At 37.1% G+C, this 22,804-nt stretch overlaps 1 protein-coding gene across 1 annotated transcript; it reads right to left on the bottom strand.

The window, feature by feature from the left end:
- Positions 1-16,166: 16,166 nt before the first annotated feature.
- On the bottom strand, positions 16,167-21,125 carry LOC114305845 (putative inorganic phosphate transporter 1-9). The gene is made up of 2 exons (XM_082873306.1): positions 20,006-21,125; positions 16,167-17,337 (listed from the first exon to the last, which is right to left on the bottom strand). The coding sequence occupies exons 1-2, from the start codon at positions 20,710-20,712 to the stop codon at positions 16,428-16,430; spliced, it is 1,617 nt and encodes a 538-aa protein (XP_082729432.1). The 5' UTR covers positions 20,713-21,125; the 3' UTR covers positions 16,167-16,427.
- Positions 21,126-22,804: the final 1,679 nt, after the last annotated feature.

The raw sequence follows: 22,804 nt of genomic DNA, 5'->3' as shown, positions 1-22,804 counted from the left end.
AGCAAGGCTTGTTGCAAAAGGTTTTAAACAACAAGCAAATCTTGACTTTTTTGATTCATTTTCTCCGGTTACTAGAGTTACATCCATTAGATTATTAATTGCAGTGGCTGCAATTCATGATCTAAAAATTCATCAAATAGATGTTAAAATAGCATTTTTAAATGGAGACTTGGGTGAAGAAATCTATATGGATCAACCTGAGGGTTTTGTGGAACCCGGTCAAAAAAGCAAAGTGTGCAAGTTAGTTAAATCTCTATATGGCTTAAAATAGGCCCTTAAACAGTGGCATGAGAAATTTGATTCCTGCATGATTGAGAATGACTATAAAACGAATAAATGTGATAAATGCATCTACTATAAATCTGAAGAAAATTCACATGTCATTATTAGCCTCTATGTGGATAATTTACTTATATTTGGCTCTAATTTGCATATCATCGTGGAAACTAAAAATATGCTTAATAACCATTTTGATATGAAAGATCTTCGTGAAGCTATCTATATTTTGGGAATGAAAATTACCAAAACTTGTGATGGTATATTTCTTGATTAGTCGCATTATGTTGAGAAAATTTTGAGAAAATATAATTTTTATAAGTGCAAGCATGTTCTTACTCCTTTCGATCCTCATGTGCATTTATTTCCTATTGGAAATGATGAGGATGTAATTAATCAAAAGGAATATGCTAGTATGATTGGTAGCTTGCGTTATGCGACTGACTATATTAAACCTGACATTGCCTCTGTAGTTGGAGTACTTAGCAGGTTTACCAGCAAGCCTGGTAGTGATCACTGACTCGCCATTGAGCGGATTATGAAATATTTATCTGGTACCATAAAATATGGCTTGTTTTTATAATAAGTATCCTGCAGTACTTGAAGGTTACAGTTATGCCGATTGAAATACCTTGTCAGGTGATTCATTATCAACCACTAGTTACTTATTTACATTGGGAGGTGGTGCTATAAATTGGAAATCGAAAAAATAAACCATTATTGCTAATTCAACAATGAAGGCTGAGCTTATTGCTTTAGCTACAACTAGTGAAGAAGCAAATTGGTTGAGAGATTTGTTAAATGAAATCTCTTGTTGAGAAAAACCGATTCCACATATATTGATTCATTGTGATAGCACCGCAACAATTGGTCAAGTTAATAACTGTTATTATAACGGTAAATCTAGACCTATCAGAAGAAAACATAATACTATGAGATCTTATATGAATAATGACATCATAAATGTGGATTATATTAAATCTGACGATAATCTTGCAGATCCATTAACTAAGGCCTTAGCAAGAGATAGAGTTTGGAATACATTGAGGGGGATAGGGTTGAACCCCATTGAATATAGCAGGAGCCATGTATGAAGATACTCAACCCAAGGACCAGAGATCCTGTAACTGGGTTCAATGAGAAAAACGATCATATGATGGCCGTGAGAAATGCACTAAATTACTTTTATCCATCTCTATGATGTAAGTACATTTATCCTGTAACGTTGCAGAGGTTGAGTTATTAAAAAAGACTCTTAATGAATTTCTGTAGCTCTTATTGAGTGGGGTGTTATAGTTACAGGAGCACCATTGATAGAATTCACCTATGTGAGTGTGGTAGTGGGGCCTCTACCTATGAGATTTGGGCTAATTCTCAAACACACTCATGAATCCTGGGATCGCACAAGGCCGTAATGTGCTGGCTTTTAAAGCTTATGTGAACACATGGAATATTATGTGTGTAATAACCCTCACGCTATCCTAACCATACTCATATGCATTCGTGTGTTTCTGTCTTGTAAACTTGCATTTCAAGTCTCGTCCTTGTTCGTTTAAGTGTTACAGTATGTTTTGTACCCTGCTTGGTGTGAGTTTAGCCGAGGGCGTCTTTAGTCTAGAACTTACTTGGAACCACTTTGTTTGACCTCTACCTTCGCCTTGACATACTGGCCGAGATGTCATTATCTAGGCCGAGGTGTTCATCACTAAGGCCAAGGTGTAAATTATCTAGGCCGAGATGTTACCTTTGCACCTAAGTGATCTTGTCCCGGAGAGGTATGACCTAGACCGAGGTGTGACACATCTAGGCCAAGGTGTGGCACAGCTTAGTCAAGTGTTGTCCTTCCTAGCCGAGGTCATTATTCCCTACTTGCCGATGTCTTGTTCTTAGCCGAGATCATTACTCGCCAGAGTGCCCATGCCGTCTTGCTTGTTGAACACACTTTGTCATAGTTTTGTCTTGTCACTCAGCCACCTTTCTGTGTAGCACCAACCAGCCGCTGCCACATGCCTCTGTAGAGGGTTAAGTCAGCCAGCAGACTTAGAAATGTATCATGTTTGCTATATGTCTTTGTTTGTGAGGAGAGAGAAGCTCTAGAAGAAAAAGAAGAAGTTTAGAGTGAGAGAGTGGGTTTTCGAGCTTGATTCCTAGAGATCAAACCAGTAGATTCGCGTATTGAGGTTAGATTCTTGATTTACTCTTGTCATTCTTATTGATCATCTAGCTGTATTGCATGATCGAACCCGTTTTGCATGTCATGCATCGATTTAAAGTTGGTTTTTAGAAAGAGAAAATGGTGTTCATGTGTTCTTGAAAGAAAGGTCTTGTTTGATCTGAAAGTTTGCATTAAGTTTCATGTTTTTGTGTTTGTTCTCACTAGATCCTTGAATACGGGTACCCAGGTCCATGTTTTTGAACTCATAGCATGAAATCTCAGATTTTGTAATAGCAAATCACGATCTTTGCATTCATCTTTCTCATGTTCATGTTCTTCATGTTCATCATGTTCTTCAAGAAAGGGAAACCCAGATTTTTCCCGACTTCATTCCTTTGAATGTGGCCATCGAGGCCACACCTCAGCAAGGGGGTGTGGAACCTCGGCCTAGACCTGGTAGTTGCCCAGCATGTTTTCCCGAGATAAAGAACTGTATTTGTTTTGATTCGACTTAGTCTTGAGGAATGCCGAGATCATCTGCATGCATGTGAAACTTGTTTGAAAGTGCATTCAACAAACTTTGCCATGTGTTTGTAGGGTTTGGACTTGCCTTGACCCCGACGTTTGAAGAACTAAGTGAGTGATATTTTTAATAAAGTTATATTATAATGCTTTGATAAAAGTCTTGTCTTGCTTTATTTTGGAAAGTATTTGTAAGCATGAATGGTTATTCCTAATTGGAAAATATATACATTATATTATCCTGTTTTGATGACATTCTTGGAAAGTCCGTACGTGCTAAGGGACTATAAGCATTTGTAGTACAAAGTTTGAAAGTCCGTACGTGCTAAGGGACTATAAGCATTTGTAGCACAAAGTTTGAAAGTCCGTACGTGCTAAGGGACTATAAGCATTTGTAGCACAAAGTTTGGAAGTCCGTACGTGCTAAGGGACTATAAGCATTTGTAGCACAAAGTTTGGAAGTCCGTACGTGCTAGGGGACACTAAACATTAGTAGCACAAGTCCTTAGTGTCCGGGGACTATAATGCAACGACACCATTGAATTGAGATATCTCCCTTGTTTTGCCTTGTCTTGTCTTGTTTGCCACTGACAGTTTACCGCGTGGGTTTTGTTTGCCGAGATGTCATCACTTGTATTATAATGATGTTAGTAAGCATCCTTTGAAACTTGACAGATTTGCTAGATGGACTTGGTTCATCCTTTGACTTGCATTAATTATATTATGTATTGTTTGATAAAGATCTTGAATACCAGTCATGCAAACCCCTTTATTTCTTATACCATTCACTGAGTATCCAAGCTCACCCTCTCTCTATATATATGTAGGTGATGAGCAGGAAGGCGGTGACGCTTAGGTGTGACTCGCAAGCTTGTTTTGGGTTTTTTTTTGGTTATGTCGGCCTAACTTGTATTCATGTCGGCAGTCTTGAAAATTATGCTTCTCGGCTTATAACGCTTGTAACTTACACATGTTGGCTGGAGAAGCCTTTTAATCAAGATGTAAAATGTATTTTGTACTTTATTGTATTCGTATCCAAGTTGTAATATTATGTAAAGTTGTATGTCATTCCATGTAATTTACGCACTGCTCTTATGGACCATTTGTATTTTAAGATTATTGCTTCCGCACTTGTGAGCCCCATATATAATTATACTCTGTTTGCGTGTGAATTTTGAAAGTTGGCCTTCGGTAATCTCGGATTACTGGCCATCACGGCACTAAACTACTAGGGACGGTTTGGGGTCGTGACAATGTGTGTGCAACAATTATTTATTTCCCTTAAGCAGTCATAATTAAATGCCAAGTATACTATTGGCTCTTGAGTAGATATTATTATTTCACTAATGGAGGTTCAATGCAGAGCTCACCTACCATGATGTATAATGTCCTTATTTGCCTAATAATCTCAGTTTTTGTTACCTATAATATTAAAATAGGTAGGGGAATGTTAGCAGATATTTCAATATTATAATGTGTTATTGGTTTGATTTGTTTTCTTTTCCTCCAAGTTAATCCTTTCTTGGTGTCCAAGAATCCTTCAAGTCTTCCAAGTCTTTGCCTAGTCAAGTCTTCTTCTAAGTTTTCCAAGAGTCAAGTCTTATCCTCCAAGCTACTTCCAAGGAGCCTCTAAGCAACTTCCAAGAATCCTCCTCCAAGAAACTTGTCCACCAAGCTTTCGTCTCCTATAAATTGGTCTAACTTCTTATCTTGGAGAGGTGAAGAAGTTTTGTTTGTTTTATTATGTTTTATGTGAGATTATCAGGCAAATAAAAAATGGTGTATGTGATAAAGTTTTGGGTTCAACCAATTGTACAGTATTGGTGAACCATACGATTTAGTTGGGCTATTATATCTTGGGGGGACAAGTCAAGATTTTTTTTGCTGCATCGGTGTGAGGCTTTGCCTAACATCAGAGGGCTTGAATCTCCTTAAAGAGAGTGAATTTCCTGCGCCTCAACCCTTACAATAGTTATTGCAATTTTTATTATTTGTATTTTTTGGTATTTTATTTGTAATTATCACCAATAGAAAGTATGCAAAAGGTATATAAAAAAATTAAATATGTGAAATGTGTAAAAAAAAGTTTTATTTATTATATTTATTTGTATCTTAACCAATGCTCATTGAATAATGATTAATAAGACTCATAAATCAACCACATACATGTAGATCACACACACGTGAGTGATTAAAAGTAATAATAATAAAATTAGTTTGTATCTCCTTTTTTGGTTATTATTTTTTTTAAAGAAAAATTTAGTATAACAACTCCCTTCAACTTTTAATAATGAGATAAATCTACAATTAAATTTTTTTTTTCGTTTTTTTTTTTTTGTTTGTAACCTAAAACCTCTCACCCATATCCTTTCTCCTTTCTCTCCCCATGACTGTCTAACATTTGGGTGGTGTCGGTGATCATGTTCTTGACGTAGTTAGCGTGGCCAGGGCAATTGACGTGAACGTAATGCTGATTTTTCATCTCGTACTCGACCGTCGCGGTGTTGATCGTGATTCCTCTTGCTTGCCTCCTCCGGCACAGCGTCGATTTCATCCTAGGTCTCACTATCAATCTTCTCATTGTGCTTCTGTTGTTTCTCCGTGACTATTCTTGTCTTCTCTTTTGATTACTTACTGGGTTTCTTCTCCTATTTGCATGATCTATTGAATTTGCAACTTGGATTATCCTAAAATTGCTTTCTTTTTTCACCTGTGTGCTGTATTGGAGGGCTAGGGAATGGATTTTGTCAAAATTTTCGATTCACATTGTTGTGTTATAGGCTTTGATGTGAATTGGGTTAGTGTTGATATTGTTTAATTTGTTTACATTTCTTTTACTATGCTGCATTGGCTATTTAATTTGTCGGACTTGCTATTGTTTTGCATTCTTGACACTCGTTCATTCTCACTATGAGGATGTGCTGTCTACTTGGTTGTTTAAGGTTTCTTTTTCGCTTGATTTTGATTTCCAGGATGGTGTCGCTAGAGAGATCGATATCTGCCGCCGGAGAGTTTTGATGGCAACACTACGGCAGATCTGAAAATGGTTAAAGAGAAGAGACTGATGGTGATGGTTAGGGTTGGGTTTGGATTCTGGGTGTGGTGAAAGTGAGGTTAGAGAGAGAAATATGTGAAGGTGATGAAAATGAAGAGAAATGAAGGTTTGATTGAAGAGATGGTTAAGCTCCTGCAATTGCAGCCATGGAAGCTGTGTAGAGAGTGATTTTAGGATTGCGACGATATCTCCATATATATTTTTATTTGATTAAAACAAAGTGAAAATTATGAGTAAATTAGAAAAATTTATGAATAAATCAGAAAAATTTTAAGTTAGAGAAATTTTAAAACATAAAAAAAATTTAAAAATATAAAGAAAATTAGAGAAATTGAGCAAACTAGAGAAAAAATTTCAAATTTCTCTAATTTGAAATTGATCGAAATTTCTTTGAAAAAATATTAAAGTACCCCAATTAATATAAAAATATTATATATTTTACATCTTATAAAATTTTAATATTAAACACCTTAAAATTTTTTTTCCCTCTTTTAGGTTATGACAGTAATCGCAAAGAACCTGCTCTGCTCTGATGAGCTCATTTACAGATAACGAAATAAACTAGCATTATAAATGAAAGTTTTGTATATTGGGCCTTGACATCATATGTTCCTCTCAATACTATTGGGCCTGACCCAATTCTAGGCTCATACAGCCCATCTCATGCCAATAAAAGAAAAAGAGTCAAAAATTGGGCTTGAATCGTGGCCTCTATTTTTGGAGGCCCAGTTCGGCTTCGGTGATTGGGTAAATCCAAAAAGAAGAGTGTTGGTTGGTAATTTGACAATGGCATCGAAATTGGACGATCAAACCATAAACTTCAATAAATTAAACAAATAAAAATAGGACAAAGCAAACCCAATCAACAACCAACAAACATTAACATACCGACCTGTTGTTTAGGTCTCAAATTCAAAATCTTTTAGTTGTTATTAATCCTTATGTTAGGTCAATTCATATGGAACCCTACTTTGGTTTTAATTAAGTCTCTTGTTAGTGGACGATGAGATTAGTTCTCAAAAATTAATCGAGGTGCACGTAAGTTGACTCAAAGATATTTAAAAAAAAAAAAAAACATTAACATAAAACCAGTTCAAATGTCCAATGAAATCTACTATACATATAGTGAGGCATTAACATTAGATGATGAAGAAAAATATTAGGAAAAAAAAAATGCTGAAATTTTTGGTTTCCTCATTCTTAATATATAGCTTCAAAGAGTACGTGGAAGCAATGTTTAATTGGGTTGTCAAAAATGGTGTCCACGACTTAATAAAACGGAGAAATTGTAATTCGGTGCAAGTTTTTTTTTAAAAAAATTATAAATTAATGAAAAATATTATCAATTTTAATAATTAAAATTGAATGAAATGCGATGCATGGAAAATGAGATGTTGGCCAATGATTTATGGATGTCATGACGATTTTGGACAAGAATATGCTTGAATTGTTGACTACCATTACTTGGTGTATTTAGGTGAGTAGGAATAAGGAATCATTTGGTAGTAATGACAACGATGCTCAAGAGGTGGCTAATTTTGATGGGTGATGCTAAGGACCCCCAGTGACTGGGCACTCCCAACACCTCCAGTGCCACATGGCACACTGTCAGTGGCTGAAATCTCAAAAAAAAAAAAAAAAAAAAAATTTCAATCAATCAGCAAGGACCTAGCACCCCCACTAGGGTCCAACGCACTTTCCAATTTTGATGGGGCGTTACTTGTGATAAGGAGACTTCATCTAATATATCTGAGGGATCATCATAAGTTTACAGACTGCTATCCTAGAGGAGTGTATCCATTGTAACTAATTAGTAACTGTTTAGTTAGCTGAACTGTTAGTTGGTTAGGAGAGGTTAGGGCTTGTATATATACACAATACAGCAGATATATTTCTTTAATGAAATTCATTCAACATTTGTTTCATGGTATTAGAGCAACATCAAGCTCCAACGAGCGATCCTTCAATGGCGACCTCTTCAATGGCGTCTTCTTTGTTATCTTCAACATCAACGATCCCATCCAATCTGAGTATGTTGATCTCGAATCTCAGTTCTTTTGTCACAGTAAAGTTGGACAGTACGAATTTCATCATTTGGAAAAACCAGATACAAAACATTCTGCGAGCAACCGATTTGATGAAGATCGTAGATGGTTTTCAGTGTTGTCCTAGCGAGACGATTCGAGATTCATCATCTAGAATTAACATTCAAAATCTTGAAGCTACTCTATGGAAGATGTTGGATGCACATCTTCTTAGCTGCATTACAGCTACACCCTCCCCTGCGATTTTTGCCTCTGTTCTTCACTTTCAAACGAGTTTTCAAGTACGGCAATCTCTTGATAAGCGTTTCATATCATTGTCAAGGTCTCATATACATCAACTTAAGAACAAATTAAATTCAATCTCAACGAAATCAGATTCAATGGAAGTCTATCTGAATAACATTAAGAGTCTTGTTGATCAATTGAGTGTTGCCTCCTCATTTGTGGATGATGAAGATGTTGTTCTCATCACATTAAATGGCTTACCAAGCGAATATGATTCTGTGAAAACTGCTATTCGCACTCGTTCCGAACGGATTTCTATGGAAGATATATCTGCTATGCTTTGCTCAGAAGCTATTCACATTGAGAGGAAACTAAAGCAAGCATCAGACTTAACTGTTGCCTATGCAACAATGAAAGATTCTAACTCTTCAAAGGGATTTCAAGCTTATCAGCGTGGTAGAGGTTCTTGTTATGAGTCTAGGGCTTCTAATAGAGGAAATCGATTTCTTCAAGGTTGATCCTCCACTTTTCGAGGCAGATCACAAGGAAGAGGCAAATCCAGTTATGGAGTTATCTGTCAGATTTGTGGAAAAAATAATCATTCTGCTATTGATTGTTGGCATCGAATTGATTGTTGGCATCGAATGGATCTGCAATTTCAACCTTCCACCCCTTACCAATACTCCCAGCAATCACCTACCTCATCAGTTCCTCATCAATCTAGGGCTTTGGTGGCCTCCATGTCTGATGATGGTACTTCCCACAGTTCTACTCCTTGGTTTCTCGATTCTGCCGCATCAGATCATATCACTTATGATCTCCATCACCTCAATTCTTATCAACCATATCATGGTAATGACCATGTAACTATTAGTAATGGAACCTCTCTGCCCATTCATAATACCGACCAAGGTATTCTTCCTACTCCTAATTATTCTTTTTTTTGAACAAAGTTTTACATGTTCCTCACATTTCTACTTATCTTGTTTCTGTAAAAAAATTGGCTCAAGATAATCATTGTTCCATTATCTTTGATCATAATTCTTTTTCTATTCAGGACAACAGTTACAAGGCCATTCTACATAAAGGTTTCCATGCTAATGGTCTTTACCAGTTTTCTAATCATCCATCTCATGCTCCTCATCATGCTTTGCATAGCCTAACATCTTCTTCCTTTGCATCTGCTGATATTTAGCATAAAAGATTGGGGCATCCCTTTACTTTTAAGTTTCATTTGCTTAAGAACCATTTACCTTTGTCCTCTAATAAAACATCACTTTCATGTGTTGATTGTGCCATGTCTAAATGTCATCGACTTCCTTTTAAGCTGTCTAATTCATCTGTAAATACCCCATTGGCTTTAATTCATAGTGACGTTTGCGGCCCTTTTACTCATGTTGCTTCTAGTTTCAAATACTATGTTGCGTTTATAGATGATTTTAGTCGATTTACTTGGATCTATCCTCTATACTATAAGAGTGAGGTTTATGCCAAATTTATGGAATTCAAGGTTTTTGTGGAAAAACAATTTAGATATCCTCTTCAAGTCTTACGAACTGATGGAGGTGGTGAATTTGTTAACTCTTTTATGGATAGTTTCATGCAAACTTATGACATTCATCATTAACACTCCCATACACCATCTCAAAATGGTGTTGCCAAGAGGAAGCACTTGCACATCACAGAAACAACCATTACTTTACTCAATCAGTCTTTTCTTCCTCTTACCTATTGGTTTGATGTTGTGGCTGCTGCCACCTGTTTGATTAATCGATTGCCTAGTACTGCACTTTCCAACTATTCTCCTTCTGAAAAATTATTTCATAAACCACCTGATTGTTCTCTTTTGAAGGTTTCTGGTTGTCTTTGTTATCCTTGGCTCAAACCATGTTCTTCTCATAAATTAGCTCCCAAATCTACCGCTTGTGTGTTTTTGGGTTATCATCCCGGTGTTAAAGGTTACAGGTGTCTAAATCCTCTTACAAGTAACATTGTGCTTTCTAGGCATGTCACATTTCAAGAAACTATGTTTCCATATGCATCTTCTTCTTTTGTTTTTTCTGGTTCTTCTGCCTCTTCTTTTTCTCAGTTGCAGAATTTCTTCTGGTCTAGTCCCCTACAGCATCAGCCACCACTGCAGCCTATGCATTCTCCAGTGCAGCCTAGGCCTTCTACTTTTGTGCCTTATGTGCTTGCTCAACCTGTGCTCCCTTTGTTTACTTCGTCGCAGCCTCCCTCTCAGCAGCCTACTTCTTTTCCTTCTCTTTCTACTTATTCTATCCCTATGAACTCCTTGTCAGTTGTTTTACGTCTTCCTCTCCCTCCATCTCTTAACACCCATCCCATACAGACCAGGTCTAAAACCAAACCTCTCTGCCTTACTACTTCTTCTAGTTCTTTTCTTTCTTCTAACGATGCTTTTACTAAGCCTTTTTCCACTAAAGCAGCCCTTAATTCCCCTGTTTGGTTTAAGGCCATGCTGGAGGAATATTGTGCTCTCCAACATCAGGGTACTTGGTTTTTAGTTCCTTTTCTTCCTCTAAGCAAGCTATTGGTTGCAAATGGGTTTTCAAACTCAAAAGAAATTCTGATGGGACCATGTAGAAATTTAATGTATAGAGAGAAATAGAGAATTGTATTATTGATTGATGTTTATTGATATATTACAATGATTCATGATTCCTATATATAGAAGATGGTGAGTGTGTAGTAGGTAAGGAGTAGGTGAAGTGGAGGTGGTAGTGGTGTAGTGGGTTAGGTTTAGTGGAGTAGGTGAGGTGGTAGTGGTGTAGTGGGTTAGGTTTAGTGGAGTAGGTTTAAGTGGGTGAAGTAGGTGATAGGTTTTAACAGCCCCCCGCAAACTCAAGGGGGATGGGAACTAACCAACTTGAGTTTGGAGAGAGTTACAAAACAAGAAAATACATAACAATAAAAGAGGATAGGTGACACTGTATGGTCGTGTCAGACCATTGGTGAAGACACTGGATGGTGGTGTCATAACGTTGTAGAGGACACGGTATGGGGGTGTCATAACGTTGTAGAGGACACTGTATGGGGGTGTCATAACGTTGTAGAGGACACTGTATGGTGGTGTCAGACCGATGTAGAAGACAGTTTATGGGGTCATGTCGGACCGTTGTAGCAGACAATGTTGTGACAGTTGTTGTGACAGTTTACAGAGTCTTGCTGGACCCTTGTAGAAACTAACCGGAATCAATGTCGGGACAGTTTACAGAGTCTTGTCGGACCTATAAAGGAGCTAACCGGAATCAATGTCGGGACAGTTTACAGAGTCTTGTCGGACCCATAAAGGAGCTAACCGGAATTAATGTCGGGACAGTTTACAGAGTCTTGTCGGACCCATAAAGGAGCTAACCGGAATCAATGTCGAGACAGTTTACAGAGTCTTGTCGGACCCATGAAGGAGCTAACCGGAATCAATGTCGGGACAGTTTACAGAGTCTTATCGGACCCCTAAAAAGTCGCACCCTCAAAAGGTGTGCCCAATCTTTCAAAAGGCGTGCCATCAAAAGGCGTGCCATCAAAAGGCGCGCCCATGTTGTCGTCGAGCGCCGAGCGGCGCATGATGCGCGTGTCTGCCTTGGCTATTTAACCAAGGTTGAGGCGGAGGCTGTGCAAACCAGTCTGAAACCGCCGAACATTTGCATTCTGAAATACTCTGTAAACACTCTGTAACCAATCCTTCTCTGAAAGTACCAGTCGGAAATCGCTGCTTCGCTGAAACACTCAGCAACCCAAAAAACATGGCCTCTTCTTCCCGTTCAGCTACCCAGAACATGGCCTCTTCTTCCCGTGGTCTGCTCACTCTCTTTCCCGACCTCAACGAGTCAACAGGAGAGATAACTGGTGCGGTGGCCCGTGAACCTCAACCAAACACCTCTGGTTTTGCTCCGTTGAACTTTCCGATGCGGTCGGTGGAGCAAAAAATGGATATTGAGGCCAATCAGTATACATTGAAGTCATGTGTGGAAACCATGACTGCGGTCACAAACTTGTCGCACCGGCTGCAGAGTAGGACAAATGAGGTGCAGCAGTTAAACGCCCAACTGGCTCTGCTCCAGCGCATGTATAAGGATGCGCGAGCAGAGATAAGTGTGCTAAAGGCGGAAAATAAGGAGCTGAAGCGGAAGGCCACCGTGATGTTCCGATTTGGAGGTCCACCATATGCTGTAGTGGAGGAGCAGGGAGGAGGCAACTTGCTTGGTGGTCTAGGAAGCACGGAGGCAACACCGGCAAGGACCACCCAGGACGGAGGCAAGAAGAAAAGACCGGCGGCTGAGTAGAGAAGAAAAATCCCACTGTGGGTGTGGTAGTTTTGTTTTTGTTTGTGTGGGTTTTTTTTTTTTTTTTTTTTTTTTTTTTGATGTAAAAGTGTGATCGGGGTTGATCCCCTGATATGAATAAAATGACAAGGTTGTGGAATGTTGTTGGTGTTATTTTGTGGTGTTGTTTTGTTTAATAAGAAAAATAAAATAAAATAAAATAATGGATAAAGAAAATAGAGAAAAATATTTGTGGATGGGTGATAAGAAAAACAGCAGTGTGATTTTTTTTTTTTTTTTTTTTTTGGTGGAATATAAAATAAATAATAATAAGAGAATGGAAAACGGGTGATGCTTACTAACAAGGGATAGGGAAAATATATTATAATAAAATATATATATATATATATTAAAATAAAAGAAAAGGGTGAAAGAACGTGGATGAAATAAATTAAGAGAAAGGAGAGATATGATTAAAGTGGGTTTGAAAGTGGGAAAAGATGAGAGAGAGGGAGATAGAGTGGGTGCATGATGATGATGTTGGGTCCATGGAGAGAGAGAGAGAGAGGGATGTCCAAGAAGCTTGTGCTTTTGACAGTTACACATTACCCAAGCTGTATGTGAAGATGCATGTTACTGTCTTACACTTCTGCAGGCTTGGTATTCTTTGTGGGGCACTTGCAACACGTGACATTGAAAATTGTATTCGAAAATGATGACATCTCCAACATGAAACGTCTTGGAAGCAGCCCAGGCCTTGTAATCAATATTCCCAATGATGGTTCAACCAGCGGAGTCCCCAACCTTGTACACTGCTGCCATTGAAACCTTCAAGCCAGCAAACATGGCTACCAACAACAGAGCCACAGCTCTACACCCCACACCCAAATCCATGGCTAAGAGAGAGAGAGCAAATCGGGAAAAAAACAGCAGTGACGAGCAGAAAAGCAGCGCCAGAAACGCCAACGACGACGACGAGTAAGAGTACAACCACGGATATGTGAGAGGCGAGGTGAACGGCGATAGAGGCTAGACGATGATGCGGGTGCCGCTGCCGACATAGCGGAGGAGGGGTGTAAGAAAATGTTGAAGAAGTCAAGGTATGTGTAGAAAATAAGCGGAATAGGTTGAGGTCCGGCGGGGGGCCAAGGCGAGGTTGCCGCCCGCCGGTGAAGCGAGAAATACTAAGGTCTTAACCTTGCTCTGATACCATGTAGAAATTTAATGTATAGAGAGAAATAGAGAATTGTATTATTGATTGATGTTTATTGATATATTACAATGATTCATGATTCCTATATATAGAAGAGGGTGAGTGTGTAGTAGGTAAGGAGTAGGTGAAGTGGAGGTGGTAGTGGTGTAGTGAGTTAGGTTTAGTGGAGTAGGTGAGGTGGTAGTGGTGTAGTGGGTTAGGTTTAGTGGAGTAGGTTTAAGTGGGTGAAGTAGGTGATAGGTTTTAACAGACCATTGCCAAACACAAAGATAGACTTGTCGCTAAAGGATTCCTTCAACAATATGGTGTTGATCTTCAGGATACCTTTAGTCCTATGGCCAAACAACGTACTATTCGGATTCTCCTATGCTTGGATTTGCATCATCATTGGCCTATCAAGTAGCTCAATATCTCGAATGCCTTTTTGCATGGCAAATTAGAAGAAGTTTATATGGAGCAACCACCTGGTTTACTGCTTCTGGTCGAGTTTTGTACTCCTCAATCCTCTGTTCCAATTCTTTGGTGTGACAACATGTCTGCCCTTACTTTGGCTGCCAATCCTATTTTCCATCACCGATCCAAGCAAATCGAGGTTGGTTGCCATTTCGTTCGTGAGAAGGTTATTGCTCATAAGTTGTTACTCAAGCACGTTCCCACGACTGCTCAACTCATAGACATCTCCACCAAACCCCTGTTTACCTCCCGATTTTCTTTCTTACTTCCACGTTGAAGGTTGCTGTTTCACCTCTCAACTTGAGGGGGCCTGATAAGGAGAAGACTTCATTTGATATATCTGAGGGATCATCGTAAGTTCATGGACTGCTGTACCAGAGGGGTGTATCTGTTGTAACTAATTAGTAACTGTTTAGTTAGCTTAACTGTTAGTTGGTTAGGAGAGGATAGGGCTTGTATATATACACAATACAACAGATATATTTCTTTAATGAAATTCATTCAGCATTTGTTTCAACTTGGACGAATATTTTTTTTTTTCGATGCAAAAAAGAAAACTTTAACCGATTGTGCAACCAAATCAGTTTAAATGGGAATCTCTAGCAAGAGGAATTTATAAATTCAATGGAGTCATTTTCACAAAAGAAACAGCAGGTCTGGTGAATTTATGTCTGTCCAAGGATATTTTCATAAATATCAAGGATATTTATCATTGAAATGATTCATTGTCGGTGATTAGGTGTGCTTTATGTGATTCTTAATTCAAGGTATATGCCTGTCCAAAAAAAAAAAAAAAAAAAGACATAGGATAGGGGTATGTAGATGGTGAATTTGTCTCCATATGAGATTAACGAGACGATTCGCACACTCCTTTATCTGCAATAAAAACAGCGGTCAGTGATCAGCCCCGACCTAGTTAGGTCGAGAGGACCCTCCGACGATGAAGTTCCAGATTTGATCGGATATTCTTACAATAGATAAGTGAAGTGAAATATATTTGGGACAATTACCCCATAACAAAAAAGGTTTGAGACTTGAAACAAAATAAATTCTAAATTTTTAATTTTGTCAATTTAAACAACAATCTTTTGATTTGCTTTCAATCTAAACCATTTACCTATTTTTATTAAGTAAAATTGATAGGAAAAAAAGTATTTTAATTATTAAACTGAATTTAAATAAACATAAAATGTCTAAAATATAATTTTTATTGAGTTTAATGACTAAAATATAATTTTTTTTTCCGTTGATTTTAGTTAACAAAAATAGGCAAATAGTTTAGATTAAAAATCAAATCAAAAGTTTAGAGTTTAAATTGACAAAATAAAAAACTCAAGGTCTAATTTGTTAAAATAGTCAAACCCTAGGATTTCTTTTGTAATTTTCCCAATGTATTTTGTGTATTTTTGGATTACCGTCTTTCCTTACGTGTTCACTTTGACGCCCTTTTTACAGCCGGTGTCTTCTTGTTGTAAACAATTGATCACGTTTTGATCAGACGATCAATCTTTTTGTCAGGAATCACTTTAGTAGTAGCCAACTTACGATTGCTGTAAATTATTGGATCTTTGCTTATCAGACAGTTGGCCTTCTATCAAATGAAGTGGTCAAATTGTATTAAAAGGTGATCGTCGGATCCTTGTTGATCAGATGGCCTTTCGTCTATTAGTGCTTCTTTTGGTGGTGGCCAACTTGATGTAGCCCTTGCCGTTGGATTCATGCTGATCCAACGGCTGCTTTTATGTCAGTTGATGAGTTCTGAACCGTATCATGCTCTTCTTAGATATATGCTATAGATCTGGTTGGCCTCTCATTTTGCTTGGACTTTTATCAGGTTTACTTGGGCGTTTATTCCGATTGGGCTAGGCATGAATTTGTTTCCGTCCACAGGACATAATGATGAGTGGGCATAATATCGTATGATAAAGTCAATGCCACGTGATTCAAAATAATCTCAATTTTTATATTATTTTTCACAACTTTGTTTATATACCCTTACTAAATTATAATGTTACAACTAATTACACACACTGATACCAAATGACCAATTTTTCTATTAACTAAACACATGGATGGATGTGAGCTGAGCTCCGTTTCCATGTGAGACCATACTTACACGTATAGTCGTAGAAAATTAGGTATTTCAAAAGATCTTTATGATTTTTACAGCCAAATAAGTTTCCATGCATCTAGCTTTTGTTTATATGGCATCAATTTCATCAACAGAATTAGACCTACGCCGCATGCAAGAATTCGTAGCACACCTCAAGAAACAAAGCTCTTGGGTTTGGTCTTCGTTCTCATTCTCTTCCAATGATCTCCCCATGGTCTCGCGTGTAAACAAGTAAGTTGTGATCATTCCCACGATGCAGACTCCACTCAAAACCACCAATCCAGCTGCCATCCGACCCGCATAATTAGAATGCTTGTTATCATGGTGGTCTTCAGAAGCCCAAAAAAATCCAACAGACCCAACAATCGCTCCAACCTTTCCAAAAGCCCCCGCAATTCCATGGCATGTCGATCGAAATCTTGCTGGAAAAAGCTCTGCAGGAACTATAAAAGTGGTGGTGTTTGGACCAAAATTTGAGAAGAAAAATGTGAGGCCATATAGAAACAAAAAACCTCTATTTGTGTGGTTATACCAGTATGCAATGTAGGGTATCCCCATGGCAAGCAAGGCAAGAGCCATGAAGAAAAAGCCCATGATCTGGATTTTGACTCTGCCAATGCGATCGATGAAAAAGACAGTGGCCCAATATCCTGGAATTGTTGAGCAAACTGCAAGCAGTGCTTGGAATCTTGCAACTTCATAGGCATCTTGATACGCATTCAAGTTCTTCCTTTCGGGGAGAAACTGGTGATTTAACTGAGATTGGACAAGGTTAGTGCTATAAAAGACAACGTCAACCAGAAACCATGAAGCGGCACATGAGAAGAGATCGCGGCCATGGCGGCGGAAGAATGCTTTGGAAAGGAATGGGTAATCAGATGGAGGAGGATGAGATGGGAATTCAACATCCTCTACAATCTGACTTAGGGAAACTTCCAACACTTTCTCCATGTCCTTGGCTGCTTGTGGGACATTCTGCTCCACCAAGGCTGTGTATCTGTGAGGAATAAATAGACCAGATTAGAATGATATTGAATACGCTTGTAAAGGGTTGTGTTTATAAGAATAATCAATAAGAGAAAGTATATACAGTTCTTTTATATGCCTAAAATTCAAAAGGGACACAATGTTCGCATTTTATAGATCCCGCCTCGATTTTATCTAATTTTGTGATCGGATTACAAGAATTTGAAACTTTTTGTATACATGTGTATGCAATGAAAGAAAACGTTGATAAAAGTAATAAAGAGGCATTGGATCTTATTTAAAACAAATTTACATCTCTCCAATATACAATAATATACAATCTAAATTGGAGGGTGTTGTTTAGGTACGTAGAATCCATTATTGGTCTCGTTTTAATGAATTAAAATGTTGATTTTGTTGAGTTTTCGGTTATATCATCCATAAAAAAAAAAAAAACAAAACAAAACAAACCAAAAAAACAAAAACCAAAATTAAGTCAATATAATAATTGTAATCTCTTAATTTATCGTATCTACCCAAAAAAAAAAAAAAAAAGGTTTTTTATTTTGGAGACAAGCACAATAAATAAAGAAGTTATTATTATCAAATCAATCTAATTTTTTTTTTTATAAATAATATATACAAAGGTTCTTACAAAATGAACTGTAAGATCATCAAAATGAAATTTGTGATGAACTCCACTGACTAAAATAACACCCTTCAATCTAGATTGTGCATTAAAAAGATACCCAACCCTATTTAAAAATACGAAACTTATCATAAAATACTAAATATATAAACATGTTATTGTCCCATAATTTTATTTTTTATTTTTGAAAAAAAGCTATTACATAAAAATTCTGTTTTATTATATTTATGTGATAATATTTCCTATTTAGCAGTCATCTGTGTATTCATCGCATGATGTTTTAATGTATACCAAGAGTTACATAATGACATTATTGATACAATCGGTTTACGCGCAAACTAATTGTCATTGTCATCAATATCAATATCAATATCAATATCGATATCATTAACATAAAAAATAACATAATAAAAAATTATAGTCATTATCTAAGAACTTGTTCAGAAATATTCTAATATTGAAAGGAACATAAAAATTTGTCACCAAGTATTTGATCAAACAGAATCGTCCAATTCTTATAAATCCTATCACTAAAATACCCTTGAGTATGGTATAAGATCTTTCTCTCTAAAATCTCTAAAATACAAATACCGAAATGATGGATTCTACTTTCTATATCAATAACTACCAAATTCAAGCACCACACCAATCTCTTTAAAAAAAAATAATAATAAATAAATAAAAAATAAAAACAAAAAGAATTATGCACCACATAAATTTATTTCAAGAACATTGAATAATTTCTCCTTTAAAATCCACATGTTTTATAAGAGTTGGTCTTCTATAATATTCACATCTCAATATGAGAGGATTTGGAGAGCCCATGGAGCTTAACATAGGTCTCGTTTTAATGATTCAAACCATTTATTTTGTAAGACTATCAATGTATATCATTTATTAAAAAAAAAATAATTTGATCTAATAATTGTAATTTTCCATTTTATTGCATTTGTCTCAAAAAAATAGACTACAAATATATTTTAACAAATAGAAAAATGCAACAAAATAAAAAGGTTACTGCTATCAAATCGCTCTAATTTTTTCATGGATAATATATACTGAGACCGTACAAAATGAACGTTTCGAATCATAGAATCAAGACCAATGGTAGACCCCACGGGCCTATCAAATTTTCTTGTATTTAAATGTGAACATGGGAGAAGTTAAATCTTTTAACTAATTCAATAGTTAAGAAAACATTAATTAAAGAAGACAATAATTTAAAAAGAAAAAAATCATTTGACAGAGGATTACATAATACAAAACAAATTATTATTGGATGACATATCAATTAATAAAAAATAATTAATTTTTTTTTAAAAAAATTTATATTACATTTTTCCTTTGGCTTATACGAAGTAATCAGAATTACATAGGCACTCAACATTACATAGTTTAAGAAGAATACTTAACCTTAACGCGCAAGAACTGATGTGTGCAAGAAAATTTGAGTGGAAAAGAAGAATGCTCAACGTAATTATATTTTCGTCATCCTATTTCTTACAATTTTTTTTACTAATAAATAAAGAAACAAAATACAAGTAAAAAAAAAAAAAAAAAAAAAACTTGAGGATCCAATATCTTGTAGTATTTAGTGGGTAAGAAAATGAAAAAAAAAAAAAAAAAAAAATGTTATCTGTAAGTTTCTTGTCCACAAAATTCAAAATCAACAGTATAATGAATTGTCAAAAAGAGTTGTTGAATAAGAAGTTAATAATAGTAGCAGTTGGTGAAAACTTGAGAGTCGTGTCCATAAAAGAGTCAATACTTCTCTCTCAAGTTAGCTGTTCAAACTCAATAAATTTTTTATCATTTTATTATTATTATTATTATTATTTTAAATTTAAAATAAAAACAAAAACAAAAATAAAAACATGAGAACAATTGAGATTGACGTTGTAAAAGTAACCCAATTTTTGTTTTCAAGTGTTGAAAGAAGTGATTTGAAAGAAGCCTTAAGCCCCTGGTTTGGGTTGTTAGTTAAAAATGTCAATTTTATTTTTAAGGGAAATACTAACAAAGAAGGGGAACCCATAAAGAAGTGAAGTACCTGGCAGTTTCGGGCATCATCATACGCCAGTAAAAAGTCATACCGGCCGGAATGGCACCGATCATGAGGATGAGCCGCCACACCAAGTCCGCCTCCTTGGGCGTCGGCTTATCATGAGGCGGGTGCGACGCCGCGTCAAATATGGCACAAATCGTCATGGTCACCGTGGAACTCACCAAAATCCCCAATCCCTGCATCGAGAAAACGGCGGCTATGAAACCCCCACGAGTCTTCTTATTAGCAAACTCTGACATAATAGTCGCCGACAGCGGATAATCCCCTCCAATCCCCACACCAAGCAAGAACCTGAAAAAACCCAGACTCACCAATACACAGGCCGGGGAAGTGCAGATAGAGAATCCGCACCCAATAGAGCTGAGCACCATGCACATGAGTGCGAGGCCGTAGACACGGCGTCGGCCCATACGATCGCCGAGGTATCCGAAGACTAGCTGACCGATGACGGTCCCTAAGAGAGCGATGGCGACCATGGCGGAGGTGATGGCGATGGGGACCTGGTAACTCTTGTTGGGATCCCCGTCGTCGGAGTCCGGGTAATAGAGGCGGCCAATGAGTCTCATGATCGGAGGGATACAGAAGAGATCGTAGGCGTCGGTGAACAATCCCATTCCTGCAATTATGATTGCTTTGAAGTGGTAGTACTGGGTTTTCGCTGTGTCGAGAGCATCAAGGACTTTTAATGCCATTACTACTACACAAACACCGCTGATGTGTGTGTGTGAGACTGAGAGAGAGAATTGGCTTTTGTGGGTTGTTGGCAGCTGCTTGAGAGTAGTTGTGTTGCAGGAGTAGTGTTATACGTATGAAGTCGTATACATATATATATATATATATATAAGCAGGAAATTGTATGGGTCACGAGATGAGATGAGGGGTGAGAGCCAAAGAATTGGAAAGAAAGTAGGAGGGGAGCTTCGTAGAGGAGGAGGAGGCGGAGGAGACAAACGAAGACTTTTGACTATATATGGGGTGAAGTCTATGATTCCAGAGAAGATGCGAATCATTTATCTTCTGTCATTTTGGATTAACGTTATTGTAACTGATAACGACTTCATGTGTTTGTAAATTTTGATTCGAGGTTTTCGAGTCCCGCTGGTGGACTTTTACATAGGCTGTTGTTACCTAATTTCTTTAGACTCCATTTCTTTGAACTTTCATTTTAAATCTTAAATTTTAATAAGATTTTTTTAAACATTTCATCTTTCATTCTAAGGGGTTGTTTGGAGTATCCTAAATAAATACATTTTTTTATTTTTTTAGACTAAAAGGTTGAGGAAAAAAATATGGATGTTTGGATTAACTTTTTGACTTTTTACGAAAAAATATGTATTAAAAAATTATATAAATAAGTGTGTAGAAAAAGGTAGTGAAGTAACCCGTACAGTTTGGACGAATCCGGATCCTCGGTAGCCTTTGTTTGTAGCCCTTTCTTATAGCGTTCCAAAACGACGTCATTTTGGGACAACTTTTCAAGGGGGAAAAAAAAAAGGAAAGAAAGAAAGAAGAACAGAACTCAGAAAGGGGGAAGAACCCATTAATGGCGTTGAAAAATGGGGTTGTGTTCAAAGAGGAGCAACAATCATCGACCCAAACCAAGAAAGATACCCACTATCCAACACTTAGAAGCAGAGACACACCAAAAGATAACCATCTGTTCTTCTTCTCTAAAAAATAAAAATAACACATCAAAGATTCAATCAAATTTCTCAAAAGAAATTTGAGAAACATTGGTGACAATGGAGGGTGGTGATAATATACTGAGAGTGAGTAGTGCTCGTTTGAGTAGTTCCAACATATGGAGGAACAGCGGGGGAGAAGTTTTTTCAAAATCTTTTTGCAATAAAGACGACAAAAAAGCTTTGAAATGGGCTGCTCTGGAAAAATTACCCACTTATCAAAGGATTCAAAGAGGTATTTTGATTGAAGAACAAGGCCATGTAAGAGAGATTGACATCAAAAAGCTTGGAGTGATTGAGAGAGAGAATCTGCTCGAGAGGCTTGTGAAAATCGCAGAGGATGATAATGAGAAGTTCTTGTTGAAGCTCAAGAAACACATTCACAGGTAATCTCAAAGTTTTTTTTTTTTTTGTGTGTGTCGCTGTTTTTTCTGATTTTTACAGAGTTAGGATTGATCTTCCCACCATTGAAGTCCGATAGAGGCAAACCAGGAAGAAGAAGAAGAAGAATAAGAAAGAAGAAGAGGAAAAAGAAAAGAAAGAGTTACCGGCCTCATGTCCTTTTTCATCCGCTTCATCCCTTCATCCGTGCTCCTCTCCTTTCTGAGTTTACCCACCGTTGCTTTCTTTCTTCTTCCCCCTTCCCTTTCTGAGTTCTGCTCCCTTTTTTTTTTCTTTTTTCTTTTTTTTTTTCTTGAAAAGTTGCCTCAAAACGACGTCATTTTGGGGTGCTACAGGAAACGACTGTAGACAAGGGCAACCGAGGATCCGGATTCCACTTTGGGTAGTGTAGTAAGCTGGTTAGAAGATGAAAAATGATTTCCTCTTTTTCGGGTTTGAATTGGACGGTGTTCGGCCCGTAGGGGCCCACTGCGGGTCCCGTTTTGCTAATCGGAACCGTTCAATGTGTAGAATTTATCGAGTACTATACGCTTGTAAAAAATCACATTGATTGGATATCGATAACTCTCTGATCGTGTTAGTTTTTTTTGTCAACTGTTAACTATAACACCATCCATTTTTTATACAAAATTGTTTTGATCATGTAGTTAGCAATATCTGATTAACGTGATTTTTACAAGCATATAGTATTGGACGAGTT

Source organism: Camellia sinensis, chromosome 6, assembly GCF_055761805.1.
Source record: "Camellia sinensis isolate YWXY chromosome 6, ASM5576180v1, whole genome shotgun sequence".
NCBI classification, from domain to species: domain Eukaryota; kingdom Viridiplantae; phylum Streptophyta; class Magnoliopsida; order Ericales; family Theaceae; genus Camellia; species Camellia sinensis.
This window is presented reverse-complemented; position numbering and strand designations above follow the sequence as displayed.